Consider the following 13588-nt stretch of genomic DNA (forward strand, 5'->3'; position numbering starts at 1 on the left):
GAAGCTAACCCTAGCTACTGTTAGCTTCAGTAGCTACTGTAGCTGCAGTTAACGTTAGCTACTGCAGGGCTAACTTCAGTAGCTAAAATTTTCTGTAGCTACCAAAGTTACAGTAAACTGGTTTTAAATTCCTTTAGGGATTTTTAAAAGGATTTTAAAAAGGAGCTACTGAAGCTAACCCTAGCTACTGTAGCTACAGTATGTAACTTAGGATTAGCAAAATAAATTCAAAGTAGGTATGTTAGCTTAAGTTCTCCGAAGAGCTGTAAAACAAACAATTTAATCTGAAAGGGCAATATAATCATTTTGGTAGGACTGTTAGTACAGCAAGAGTTTAAAAATAAACTTTTACCTAGTCATTCTATGTATTAGTCCTGATGTTTGTATTATTATTTACCTTTATAGGAAAGGCTCTTCCATAGTAAAAAAAATTAATCATGGGATATGGTGGTCCGTGAAGGATACTCCGGACCCATCCTTCAAATCTGGGGAAAATAAGGACGCATTTGAAGGCCACATTTGAAGAAGCCTTTGAATTCGGACAGGTCTTGTCACAACTCTATGACGTAATCGGCCTATAAATCCGTCCTTCGAAGGATGCGTCTCCTGAATTGGGACACCGCTTATACGTTCAATATGTAGTAAATATTCATACTCTATCAATATCTATTGCTATTGATCATGTCTATCGCGATATTGTCTAGTCCTAATTGAGGGATTTATCACCCTCTGACATTCATTCACACCTCTCCTTAGTAGCTAAAAACTTAATTACTAACAGCCACAGTGGCATCAGGGAACAGACTTTAGTTCTTTACACTATAAATATTCACAAAATCTAAACTTTAGTTGAGTTGACACAATTTCTTTTGGACATTAACAGGATAAGTAGCAGATCATCACGTACTAAATGGTAAATATGGTATGTATGTTCCAGTTATATATACGTCACACTTGTCTATTAGCCACAATTTTGTGGATTTTTGTGACTTTTTTGAGGGATTTTTGTGGCACTTTTTCCACTGGAACAGACGGGACCACTGGAACAGGACCACACAGGTCCTCCGGAACTGGAACAGACGGGACCACTGGAACAGGACCACACAGGTCCTCTGCAACAGACGGGCCGAAAACCTCCAACAGGAATCCACAGAGGAACCCCACCAGGAGCTTTGGAGCAAGCGAACCCTGAACACCGCGGCATCAGTTCCCGACCCTCGCGGGAACAGTGTGAGGCGTCGGGAGTGGAAACCGGCTCAGGACTGGGCATCAAGCCAGAGTCAGATACAGACAATCCAGCAGACGACATCAGCAAAATGTTGTGTGGATCCGGTGAAGGGAGCGACTGGCCTGGAGCCTGAACCAAGCTGGAAAGGTCCGGGGCTTCAGTAGTCTGCTGATCTGGCGACCCCACAGTTGGGGATGGAGAGACAGGAAGCACCGAAACAGGCCTAGCTTAGGTAGTCAAACATCTTGCCTTCTGGGGCCTGGAATGACCCATGAGAAGAGATCTTCCCGATCTCCGTTAAAAAAAAAAAACACAGGTCATCTTCCTGCAACCGTGGCGGAGACTCGGACCGGAGACTGTGCCGTTCCTTTGGCTCAAAATCTGGTGGGATTCTTCTGTCAGGGAGGTTTTTCTTTTTTTAAAGTGAGGGGCGATGTGGCATCTTGCAGTTTTAATTTCTCTTTCTTTTGACACGAGTTAGCAGTACCAGGGTGGCACTGGGTGGAACACAACACAGACATAAACAAGAATCCCACAACAGACAAGGACGTGACTCAAACTTAAATACTACAGGAAACAGGTGAGGGGGAATAACTGATCAGGAGACATAGGTAACAAACATGAGTTAAATTAACAGAGGAGACAGAGCTGAAGAATGACCTAGATCCAAATAGACAACAAGTAAAACCTGACATCTGACAGAAAACTAAATCCATGAAACAGAAAACCCCACAACACCGATATCGTGACACAAACGTCCACAGAAAGAGGCGCTTTCTGGTCCTCTAAAACAAGCTTCTTGCTTTTCTCACTGAAAATGACTTTTTTGTTTCTCCAGTCTGAACCGTTTGTAAATTAAATGTTCTAGAAATTAATACTACCTTTCTTGAGGACAATTAGCATTGGTCAATCTAATTTACATGATTTTGGAAATTTGAGGGGAACTGGAGCACCCGGAGAAAACCCCTACTAACACGGGGAGAACATACAAACTCCCACAGAAAGAGGCGCCCAGTTAAGAACGAAGATCTCTTTTCTGTGAAGATGCAGCGCTAACCACTGCATTACCGTGCTGTTCTTTTTTTTTTTTTTTAAGTCCAAAATATGAGATGTATGTTGAGGCCTTTGAAATGGTTCAAAGACCATGGTCTGAACCAGGACTGATCTCTAAAACAAGCTTCTTGCTTTTCTCACTGGAAATGACTTTTTTTGTTTCTCCAATCTGAAACGTTTGCAAATTAAATTTTCTAGAAATTAATACGACCTTTTTTGAGGATAATTTACATGATTTTGGACATTTGGGGGGAACCGGAGCACCCGGAGAAAACCCACAGACTTTTTTTTTTTTGGGACCAAAATATGAAATGTAATTTCAAATGGTTCTGACCTGGACACTTTTTGCTAGTTGCTTGTTTTCTTGCTTCTCTTCCTTTTTTGGTGTTTCTTGAGTTTCAAAGTGTGTCGTATTGTTTTCCACAGGAGACTGCCTCCACTGGTTCAGGTTCTTGTAGCATCTCCTCAGGAGATGCATCATGTACCTCAATATCCATGGATGCAGGGTCAGAAATGTTATTTTCAACGGTGGTGTCTTTTTTCCCATTACTTTCTTGACGCCTGGCCATTTTCCTTCTTGGAGCTCCTGGTTCTTCTCTGTCTTGGAGCTCCGTTTTCAAATTTTCCAACTCCGATTTGTAACTGACCTCACAGGTGGAGTACATTTGTTCCAAGGCACTGAGTTGGATTTGCAGAGCAGAAACATCTCCTTCATATTTAGATTTAAGTTCCTGATATGAAACTTTACTCTGGTCCAGTTCGCTTTGGAGACGTTGTACTGTCTCCGTGGATAGCTGCTGCAGGATTGTGTACTCTTGTTCTGCTCTCTGACGCAGATTGTTTTTTCTGACCTTAGTGTGTTGATGAGACAACGGTCATACTTGGTTCTTTCCAAATTAAATTCTTTTTCGCAGTCAGCCTCATACTGATGACGTTCAACTTTCTGTCTCAGTCCAGAAACATCTGTTTCATACCTCCGGTTTAATTCTTGGAAATCAAACTTAATCTGCTCCAGCTCCCTCTTCAGATGTTTTTCACTTTCCTGCAGGTTGGTGATCTTCCTGGACATTTGTTCTGTGAGATTGTCCTTCTCGGCTCTCAGGTTTTTATTGAGGTTTTGCTCGTGCCTGATTTTCTCCTCATAGAACAGCTGCATGTCTGGCTGCAGGTTCCCCACACCTGCAGCTTCATATTTTGATTTAAGCTCCTCATAGTGAGTCTTCACTTGTTCCAGCTCTTGTTGAAGGGCGTCATTTTTTTCTTTTTCTGCCCAGATTTGTGACATAAAAGCCTCCTTGCTGCCTTCGATTCCTCCAGGTCCCGCTGCAGCAGCATTTTCTGCTTGTGTTTTATGTCACTGTGCACCTGGGCAGCAATAACAGCAGCTGAATTGGAAAACTCTTCTGCTGGCGGTAATTTTCTCTTCATCTCCTTCAGTCTTATCTGCCTTTGCAGTTCGGCTTTTGTATTGTCCAGTTCTCTTTGGACGTAGGCGACCTTTTGGTTCTCCTCGAACCATCTTGCTCTCTCCATTTCCAAAAGAGAGCCAAGTCTCTGGAGCTCTCGCTGGAATTCGATGGGAAGCTGGTGTTGTCCAGCTCTCCACTCCCACGGCTGGGGTCTCATCCTGTACTGTGGCCTTTCATGTGACATGTTTGGACAAAGCAATACTTGTTCAAAACAGTCTTGAAAAACTATCTCACCGTTTGACTCTGAAAGCGCTTTGCGTACGTCTTCCTTCATCTTTGGAATGATGATGCGAGTGTTTGAGAAATCTACCACACTCACCAACCAAGCTCCTCCCCTTTCATCTGACATTCAAGTTAAAATCAGCAGCCAATCAGGTTGGAAAAAATATTCTTGTTCTGTGCCATTTTCTAGTTATTAAATATTGCATAAAATGACCAGATAAAAGATGTACAACAACGCCAGTTTAAACTTTGAACTATTTGCAAAAAAACTGAACTCTGCAACATTAAAACATGGATAGAACTCCAACTATGTCAATCATAACTCCTCTTCTCTCCAATATTTGTGTGAGTTTCTGCTGGTGCAGCTCCGTGTTGCCTTCAGGAGAATGGGACATCAAAGTATCATCCATAAAATGTCACCCACATGGCATTTACTGTGCAAACCAGAACTTTCACTGGAAAAACAAAAGTTCCAGATCCTTTTAATGCCATAAATATATAGGACAGAAACGTGGATTATATCTTTATATAGATCTATTGATTTATAGATGAATAGTTTTACTGGACAGAAATGACACAGAACAAAGCTGGTTATTAGTCAAATCCTAATGAGTCAGATTGAAAGTGTCATGGAGTCACTGAACAGCCTCATGACATTAACACTGACATGAAAAATAATATTGAAGAAATAAATATATAAAATAAAATCTAATTAAAAACATAAATAAGTGATAGGTTCCTTACTGTTATTGTCTGTAAAATATATTTCTTCTTAGTGTTAGCTGTGGTCCCAACAAACCCATGGCACTTTAACAATATTATTTTCCCTTTTATCTGAAAACAATGACTGTTTATTCTTGCCATACAGTCCTCTGTGTTAATTATTGTTCAAAAGGTCTTGCCATACAGGTTTATTCCTCTGTATTTACTTTAGTTTCTTAGTTCATTCTTGCATTTTGTTCTTCATTCATTTCCATTTAGTTTTCTTTGATTAGTATTATCCTCTCTTGGTTTATTGTTGTCTTCTTTAGTTTCTTTCCTGTTACTGGTTTTATTTTATCGTTTGTATTGACACTCACCACCAGTAACCTTTACTCATCATGTCATTCACCTGTCTGTGCCGCCTAATTATTAGGTTATGTAAGGTTTTTCCATGAATATTAATATCTCCTTGTGAAATATCTGAAGTTTTATATATTTCTTCACTCTTACTTACTTTGTATACCTTAAAATCCCAAAGGAGGGAAAACTAGCTTCATTTTGTGAAACGGTTCTTTGCCAAAACTAAAGAAATGCAAGAGATTATGAACTAACTTTAATTAACTGATGTCTCCCTCAGTTCTTTTTTATGAGAGATCTCCTCGGTTCAATTTTCAAATATGAAGCTGAAATCTAATTTTGTACAAATACAAGATCACTAATGTTTAAAATATAATACCTTCAGTTACAAAGTGCAGTTTTCAACTTTGGTTAGCTCATTAAGTGGAACAGCTGAAATCTTTTTACTTTGGGCTTTTTTACAATCCAAGTCTTCAAGGTTGCCTGTCAGTGTGTCCTCCAGTCACAGCGCCTAGTCATGTTCAAACCACAAACATCTGGGTTTTATAAAGGATTTATTTACAGATGAAAATCTAATACCCTCCTTTACTCTGGTACTCCAGAGTAAAATGCAGTGGGAACAAATACTGTCAGAAGTCATCTTACAAATAAATGATTGTAAATCCAGGTGTCCTGTGAGGTTTTCTTTTGTAGGTTAGCTCATCTTTGAAAAATGGAACGAATATGACACAGCTGCAAGCCGACCAAAGCATGGGCGTCTACCTAAACTTGGTCATCCAGTAGATTCTTGATCAAAGAAACAGACCAGATGGCTACTGTAACTCTGTCGAAGCCGCAGAGACACGCAGCTCAAGTGAAATAATCTGTTAACAGAACAATTATTAGGCATATGCTCCATAATTTGGTCTTTAAGGAAGAGCAGCAAGAAAAAGCCAATATTGAAAGTATGGCATAAATTCTCCCGATTGTAGTTTGCTTCAAATCACATGGGCACACAGGAAATGTTGAAGAAAATGGCCAGGAGGCTATTCAAACTGAATCATTTGAGTCTCTTGCTGAAACTAAAGGTCCTCACATACTTCACTCCTCAGAGGTCTGTGCGAATTTTAGGTGAACTCAAAGCAGACACCCTCCATACACATCCGTGCTTTGGAAAATTCTTACAACCTCATACGCGCTATAGCACAGAAAACTGTTTGCCACCAGGTTGTCTGACCTACACCAGTAGGCAAGGAGGGGTGAAATGTCATGCCCAAGAACACAAAGACCGAGACTAACAAAGTGGGAGTTCGAAAGACGAACCCACTGGTTACAGGACAAACTTCTACCTTCTTAGCCACTATCCAGGGTTCAGCCCAAACAGTCTAGTAAGTTTTGTGTTCGACACAAGCAGCAATATTTTCTGTCCCCTAATCAGTGGATGATGTTAGCTGTACCCTAACCAAACCATTGTTTTATGTACTTAAAGGGTCCTAGAATGGTGAATGGTACAGCTGAAACAGAAAATAGTGTCCTTAACCGCATCGGTACAATGCTGTATCGCTCAATGGAAACAAGGTATAACTGACAATCTGGTAAAAGGTTCTCCATCCAAGCTGACTGTGGTTCAATTATTTTGCAAAGAAGGATGTCTAAAACTTTCAGTTATTCTGTTCAAAGCTAGTAGAGACACACCCCTAAGGACTACTATTGGTGATGAAGACGGTTATAGTAGTGACTCAAAGATGTGCTACATCTTTTATACAGTAAAGAAAGGAAATAGTATCTATTCCATTTCAAAACAATGAAGCCGGTGGAGCGTTAAGGATCTGAGTTGTTTTATGATAGATCAGTTATTGTAGCATCTTCAACATGATGTTGTTACCGGTGTTAAACATGTGAAGCATTGGAAGCACTGCCAGATATAAGAGAGGCCACATTAACGTTAGGTTAGGATAGTGTGACACTTCTTTTTTTTTCTCCCACAGCAGATGATACCCCCTGTCACATCCTATTGTTCCAAAATGTGCACATCCTTAGCTGGATGCTAAATTTACCCAGCCTCAGCGTTAACGTTGGATGGGAATTTTCTCCGCTGCCTCCGGCACCGTTCTCAGTCCGTCAGCTCGGCTGAGCAGCATCACGCTGTCATCGCCTCTGTCAAAGCAGGTCGCCTCCGCTGCCGCTGCCCACCGAGGGGGAGCTGGCTAATAACCGGCTAATGTCCGGTATGCGTTCAGGGCGGCATATGTCGGCTAACTCATGGAACACCGCAGCTGTTTCTCTCTCTCCGGTGATTTTCCACTTTGATTTCTGTAGGACTTGGACCAAACTCCAGCAGAGTGATTCATCTGAGTTACAACACTGGTTCCAACTGAGAGAGGAGGGGTCTGGTGGAGTTGCGCAGTTACAGATCAAAACATGTGGCCAGATGTGTAACTGATTATCCCACTGTTAGTGATATGCGGTTGCTGTGTGTTTGTTGGTGTTGTCTCCATATTTGCTGCAGTTTTTCCTTCTCCACATCACCTCACAGCAGTGGAACACCGCAAGGCGACTATTTGGGACTTTCTCCTCTAACTGTCAGGCTATTCCTGTGTGACCTCCTCCTCAGATCCCTTGTTCCTCTCTGTCCCCGCTGCTCTCCTTCACTCATCTGCCTTTGTTGCGCTGAGCCCTCTCTGATTCTTCTTTTAACTCGTCCGTCCCATCACTCATCAGCCTCGCTCCTAATTCCTGCCCTCCTCCTCCTTCTCTCTGTTGCCATCACTTCGTCGCGCCATTAATGTAACGGCTGAAGGCTTCGAGGCAGAGCTTTGCGGAAACATGTGAACGAACACATGCCCTCTGTCCTTTCCACACGCTCCTACGCATGCGACACCCTGCATGCAAATGCGTGCAGGAGAAAGGTGGCCAGAGTCGAGGAGAAGGGAGGTCAGGCAGGCGAAACTGCAACAGCGGGCTTCGTGCTGCGATGCAAACAAATACATCCTGCACCATGGCCTGAAGTCGATTTAGGTCCTCTAAAACGCTCCTGTCATCATGCATTCACCCCCCCCACCCGTTCTCCTCCTGTGATGCCAGAGGAGTGCAGGGACGCCACCTAATGGCGAGAATGCACACCGTCTGCACAGCTGGAACTGGGTTGGGGGAAGGGACGATCTGGGTAGGTTTCTGTCTGAGTGAAACTCTGGTGGCCTTTAGGCTGAGGATACAAAAGACTGATTTTTATCAAAAATTTTAATTTTTTAAATTTATTTAACCTTTATTTAATCAAGGTAAGTTCCTTGAGAACAAATTCTCATTTTTAACAACCTGTTAAGAAAACACTGAAACATTGTTTGATAGAAAATTGTACAGCAGAATAAAAATAAAGATTAGTGCTGTCAATCAATTAACAAATTAAATCAGATTATCAATATGCCTAACTCTATAAGTTTGAAATCTAAATATCGCCCATATCAGAAACGGCCACTAAATGCACATTTTCAAAACTAGCTTATGAAAATGTTTTATTGCCTCAAACCAAGCATGTCTCAAGATTCTTAGTTTTCAAAGTTTTTATTTGGAGGAAGTCACGTTGTTTTAAACGTTAATTTAGAAATGTCCCTCTCCATTCATTTCCTATGAAACTTGTGTGATGAGGCGACATTCATCCACCCAACCGACTGGAATAAGTCATGTATGGGAAATTTTGAGCTCAGAGACGTAAATGGGAACAAACGGGCTAGCGACACAACACACAAACGTTTAAAAAAGTGGCTGCAGTGACAAAACATATTGCAGAGTGATTGATGACACCTAAGTTATGGAGTTTTAGATACAGGTTTGTAGATGATATCATCATAATAAGGGATATAGAGGACTTGGTCATTTTGACCAAACTCTGCTTTGCAGAATGAGTGACAGGTAATTTGTTATGATATAGAAAACCAAGTCTTTATTTGACATTGGGAAGTAATTTATTTATATGACTGTCAAAATGGAGAGTGTTTATACGTAGGTATTTATATGATGTGATGAGCTGAAGTAGTAAACCTCCTCCAGAGATCTGGAGGTGGGGATCTCATGGGGTCACATGTATTTCGTCAAGCCATGACAGTCTGGAGATGCACCAACGCACTTTTTTCTCTTATGATACGAATATCTGAGGTTTGGTATTGTCCGATACAGAAAAAAAGTTGAATTTACTTTAAATGTTTGTTTTTTAATATAAGCAGAGACAAAAATGTACTAAATTACAAATTTATTTGATAACCCTGCAACTTTAATACACCAATAGCTTCACAAGCTTCACCAGACATGTAAAAAGAACAACTTCAATTTGTTCTTTTTTGGCTGTTATACTTGGCTGTTATGAGTATAACAACCAATGGAAAATAAATAATGAAGATGTTGATTTTTATTTTTTTCAATAATGGGACCAATACAGATACTTATATTGGATCAGTGCATCTCCACTCATTACCATAGGAGCCTTGGGGATGGAACCCATAGGTGGTTTGGTTTTATATAATCACTTCATTAAGAAGGCAAATTAGACTGGATATAAACTGGATATAACGTTTACCTCTGTATTTTCTTCCTACAAGTTGTCTCTCGTTAAAGTCTTGGTGCCTGTGTGTTTGCGTGTGCTACAGCTTGGCCCCGGTACCGCGTGCTACGGGACCAGGAGCTGGGTCAGTACAACCTGGAGATCCTGTTGGCCGACCTGTCCGACGACGCCCTGTACGAGTGCCAGGCCCCCGACGCCGCTCTGAGGTCCAGAAGGGCCAAACTCACCGTCCTGAGTGCGTCTCCGCTTCTGGCGTCTTCTGGAGACGACGTTCCACACGTGGTTTGCGTTTCTAACGTCTTTCTGTCCATTTCAGTCCCTCCAGATGACCCGGTGATTGACGGAGGACCAGAGGTGCTGCTGAACGCGGGGGAGTCCTACAACCTTACATGCGTGTCTCGCGGAGCTAAACCGCCTTCGATGGTTGAGTGGATGAAAGACGGGCTGCCGATAGAGGGCGCTGTCAGTACCACTGTGAGTTTCACCACGCTCTTCAAGGGTTCATTCACATCAGCCCTGTTTAGTCCACTTTAGTTGATCTGTAGTTTGTTTGCCTGGAAAGTCTGGTTTGTTTGGGGAGGTGTGAATACGCAATCAAACCAATGTTCACTCTGGTCCACCTGAAAACCTAGATCTTGGTTTGGCTGAAGTGACCTCTGGCACGGTTTGAATGCATACGTGAATAGTAAGCGCATCGGAGATCACTCCAAAAGAGGAAGCCAATTATTCTGGGTAAATACAGCCAAAACAAAAGCAAGAGTCTAGTCCTAGCGGGAGAAATGGCTCATGACCTTTAACAATGGACAAGAGAAATCCTGCAACCACTAAAATCTCCACTCCTTTTTTGTTTGTTTTGAGAAGAAGGAAGGTGTGCTCAGTGTCTTCTTTGTGGGGTTTTTTTGCCATTTGCTTTAGGGGTTCATAGTGTAGCGCCAACCTGGGACCTTATAGGTGTTTTCCCACCTGATAGCCTTGTGTTCTCTTTCACTCTGCACTATGTCAAACAAACCAAACTCTTTGAGTAACCTGTTCCCCTCCTCACCTGTGGCAGTGCTGCACCAAGAACCACTGAAAGAAACAAGACAAAACCTTCTGAACAAGGGACTCAAGAATGTGGTCAAGCATTTTCTAGGTGTTTTCACTGGTTGTCTGCTCGCCAGGAGGTGCTTTCAGACAGGAAGAGGGTGACCACGCGGAGCTACCTTCCCGTCCACCCCATAGACACCGACACCGGGAGGAACTACAGCTGTGTGTCCACCAACCAGGCCGCTCCCTCTGGCAAGAGCACAACCGTCACCCTTAATGTTCACCGTAAGTCCTGTTGATGTCACCACCAGGCATCAAATTGAAATCCAATCCAAAAGTATTCATACTTCTTGAATTTTCTCACATCTTCACACATCATAGTCACTAACTTCACTACTTTGACTGAAGACTGTTTCTGTGTGACATCATCACTGCTAACCCACCTTGTTTACTTTTACTTTTCCACCTTAAATCTATGCCTGGATGTATTGTTGGAAATCATCTGGGATTTGGGGTTGTAGCTTTTAAGATGCTATCTAATCAGCCAATCCCAGTTGTAAAGACTACTCCTTGTTGCCATGGTGACACATCATAATTACTGTCTGAAATTTGGGAAAAAAATACGAGCAAAAATTCTTCCTTCTGCATCCAACAGCAGAGGTCACAATTGTCCAAATGTGTAATGCCTCAACTAAAACATTATGAAAAATCCAGAATTAGAACAAATTAAGACTAACTAGTCCAAAATGCTGCCACCATGGCAACCAGACCAAGCAGAATGGGTCAAGCAGCATAGCGTTAAGTAGAGTGTGTAACATCTGCCATCTGGCTTTAAGGATGTTAGTAACTAATGCATGAAAAAGCATCTTGCATCAGATAATCCTCTGAACTGCCATGCAGCTGTAGACTCCATGTTCCAAGAGTCTCTGTTCTTCGTTCCAGATCCACCAACTGTGACCCTGTCCATCGAACCGCGCTCTGTCCTAGAAGGGGACCGAGTCACCTTCACCTGCCAGGCTCACGCCAACCCTCCTATTATGGGCTACAGGTCTGCTTCAGCCTCTTTCCTTTGCAACACAAGCTGATGCAGCTGAGCCCATAATTATTCATACACATGGAAGATTTCCATTTAAACCTACTTTGTTTGAATCAAGAAGTTGGTTTCTGATGTCAGCAATTAACTTTTTGGCATCACGACAATCGAACTCTGCCTGTAACCGCTGAGAAGCTTTTTTACCTTCTGTGTGAACAAGAACGTCATTTAAAAGAAAAATGCAACAGTTGAAACCAGAAGTTTACATACACTGAGACAGCTTTTTTTTCTCACCGTCTGAATTTCAATCTGACCGAGCTTCTCTTGTTTCAGGTCAGTTGGAATTACCAGAATTATTTCTGCTTGCTAAATTCTACAACAATGAGAGAAATAATATGTTAGGTCTATTTATAAATGTTTTCTAAAAGAGAAGCTAAGTAATGAGTGGAAAACCCCGAAATTTCTTATAACTTAACTAACACACTTACGCTAATTAGATACCTGTGAATGTCTTGTAAGGCTGTGAGAAGCTTCTGGAAGGAAACCCAATACGTTTGACCCAAGTCATGCAACTCAAAGACAATGCTACTAAATACTCAGGAAATGTATGTAAACTTCTGGTATTGAAAACATTAATAAATAAATCTGACTTATTATTGTAGCATCTAGCAAGTATAAATAATTTTTGATAAGTTTTGTCTGGTGTAATTTCAGACAATGAGAAAAGAAGGCGTGTGTGTCTTTTTATTCAGTTTATGTAAACTTCTGGTTTCAGCTGTACTATAGTGACCAACTACTGGACAGATGAAATCAGTGAAAATGGACAGAGATTCCTCTGTATGTAATATGCAGGAATAAAATTAAAGGATATTTTTCACTGGAAAATTATCAAAATTCTGCTTTTGAAATGAAGATAAAATATCTCAGGAAAACAGTGAACTGGAATTATGTTGTTTTTGTTTGTTTAGAAAATTTGTGAGTTTTTTTTTGGAAACGTTGCCTGTAAACTGTTATCTTGATGTCAAACCAGTGTGTGTTTGCGTGAACGGCAGGTGGGCTAAAGGCGGCGTGGTGCTGCAGGGCGCCAGGGAGAGCGTGTTCACCACCAAGGCCGACCACTCCTTCTTCACCGAGCCCGTCTCCTGCTTGGTCTTCAACGCGGTGGGGAAGACCAACGTCAGCATCCTGGTGGACGTTCACTGTGAGTCACGGCGCACTCACCTCACCGTGACGGCTGCTGGAGCTCACAGACATAATAATTGTCCCCATTTCTTCCTCCAGTCGGTCCCATCCTGCTGGTGGAGCCGCAGCCCAAAACAGTCGATGTGGACTCTGATGTCACCCTCAACTGCAAATGGGCCGGAAACCCTCCACTCACCCTCACCTGGTTCAAGAAAGGATCCAACATGGTAAAAACTAAACTCAAGCTTTCTGAATTCTTAGTCTGCCCCTGACAAACACATTAATATTCACAATGTGTACTTGGGATAACCAGGTTTTCTCAAGTTCCTTTTAAAAAAAAAAATCTTGTTTTTTAAAAAAAAGAAAACATTTCAAATGATTGACTGCCAATTTGATTTCATTGATTTTAGACCTACATACTTCTGCAGATGCTTTTCAAGGCTTACAAGCATCCAACATGGATTATTATTATTATTATTATTATTATTATTATTATTGTAGCATCTAGCAAGTATAAATAATTTTTGATAAGTTTTGTCTGGTTTAATCTCAGACAATTAGAAAAGAAGGCTTGTGTGTCTTTTTATTCAGTTTATGTAAACTTCTGGTTTCAACTGTACTATAGTGACCAACTACTGGACAGATGAAATCAGTGAAAATGGACTGAGATTCATTTTCTCTGTCCAGGAAAAATTTCTGACCATTTTTCCTCTAAATGGTCAGAAAATAAAACTGACCAAACAGTTTCATTTTAGTGAAGGTCTGTGGGACACAGACCTTCA

General features: G+C 41.5%; 1 protein-coding gene across 4 annotated transcripts in view; it reads left to right on the top strand.

Annotated features, from left to right (window-relative positions):
* Positions 1-13588, top strand: part of kirrel1a (kirre like nephrin family adhesion molecule 1a) — a 53335-nt gene that overhangs the window by 29065 nt on the left and 10682 nt on the right. For all 4 annotated transcript variants that reach the window (XM_032583056.1, XM_032583059.1, XM_032583057.1 and 1 more), the window contains exons 3-8: positions 9651-9800; positions 9882-10039; positions 10726-10876; positions 11534-11639; positions 12677-12825; positions 12906-13033. In XM_032583056.1, the coding sequence (XP_032438947.1) occupies positions 9651-9800; positions 9882-10039; positions 10726-10876; positions 11534-11639; positions 12677-12825; positions 12906-13033 (842 nt within the window). The remainder of the gene's footprint in view (positions 1-9650; positions 9801-9881; positions 10040-10725; positions 10877-11533; positions 11640-12676; positions 12826-12905; positions 13034-13588) is intronic.

The sequence above is a fragment of the Xiphophorus hellerii genome, chromosome 14 (assembly GCF_003331165.1).
Source record: "Xiphophorus hellerii strain 12219 chromosome 14, Xiphophorus_hellerii-4.1, whole genome shotgun sequence".
NCBI lineage: Eukaryota > Metazoa > Chordata > Actinopteri > Cyprinodontiformes > Poeciliidae > Xiphophorus > Xiphophorus hellerii.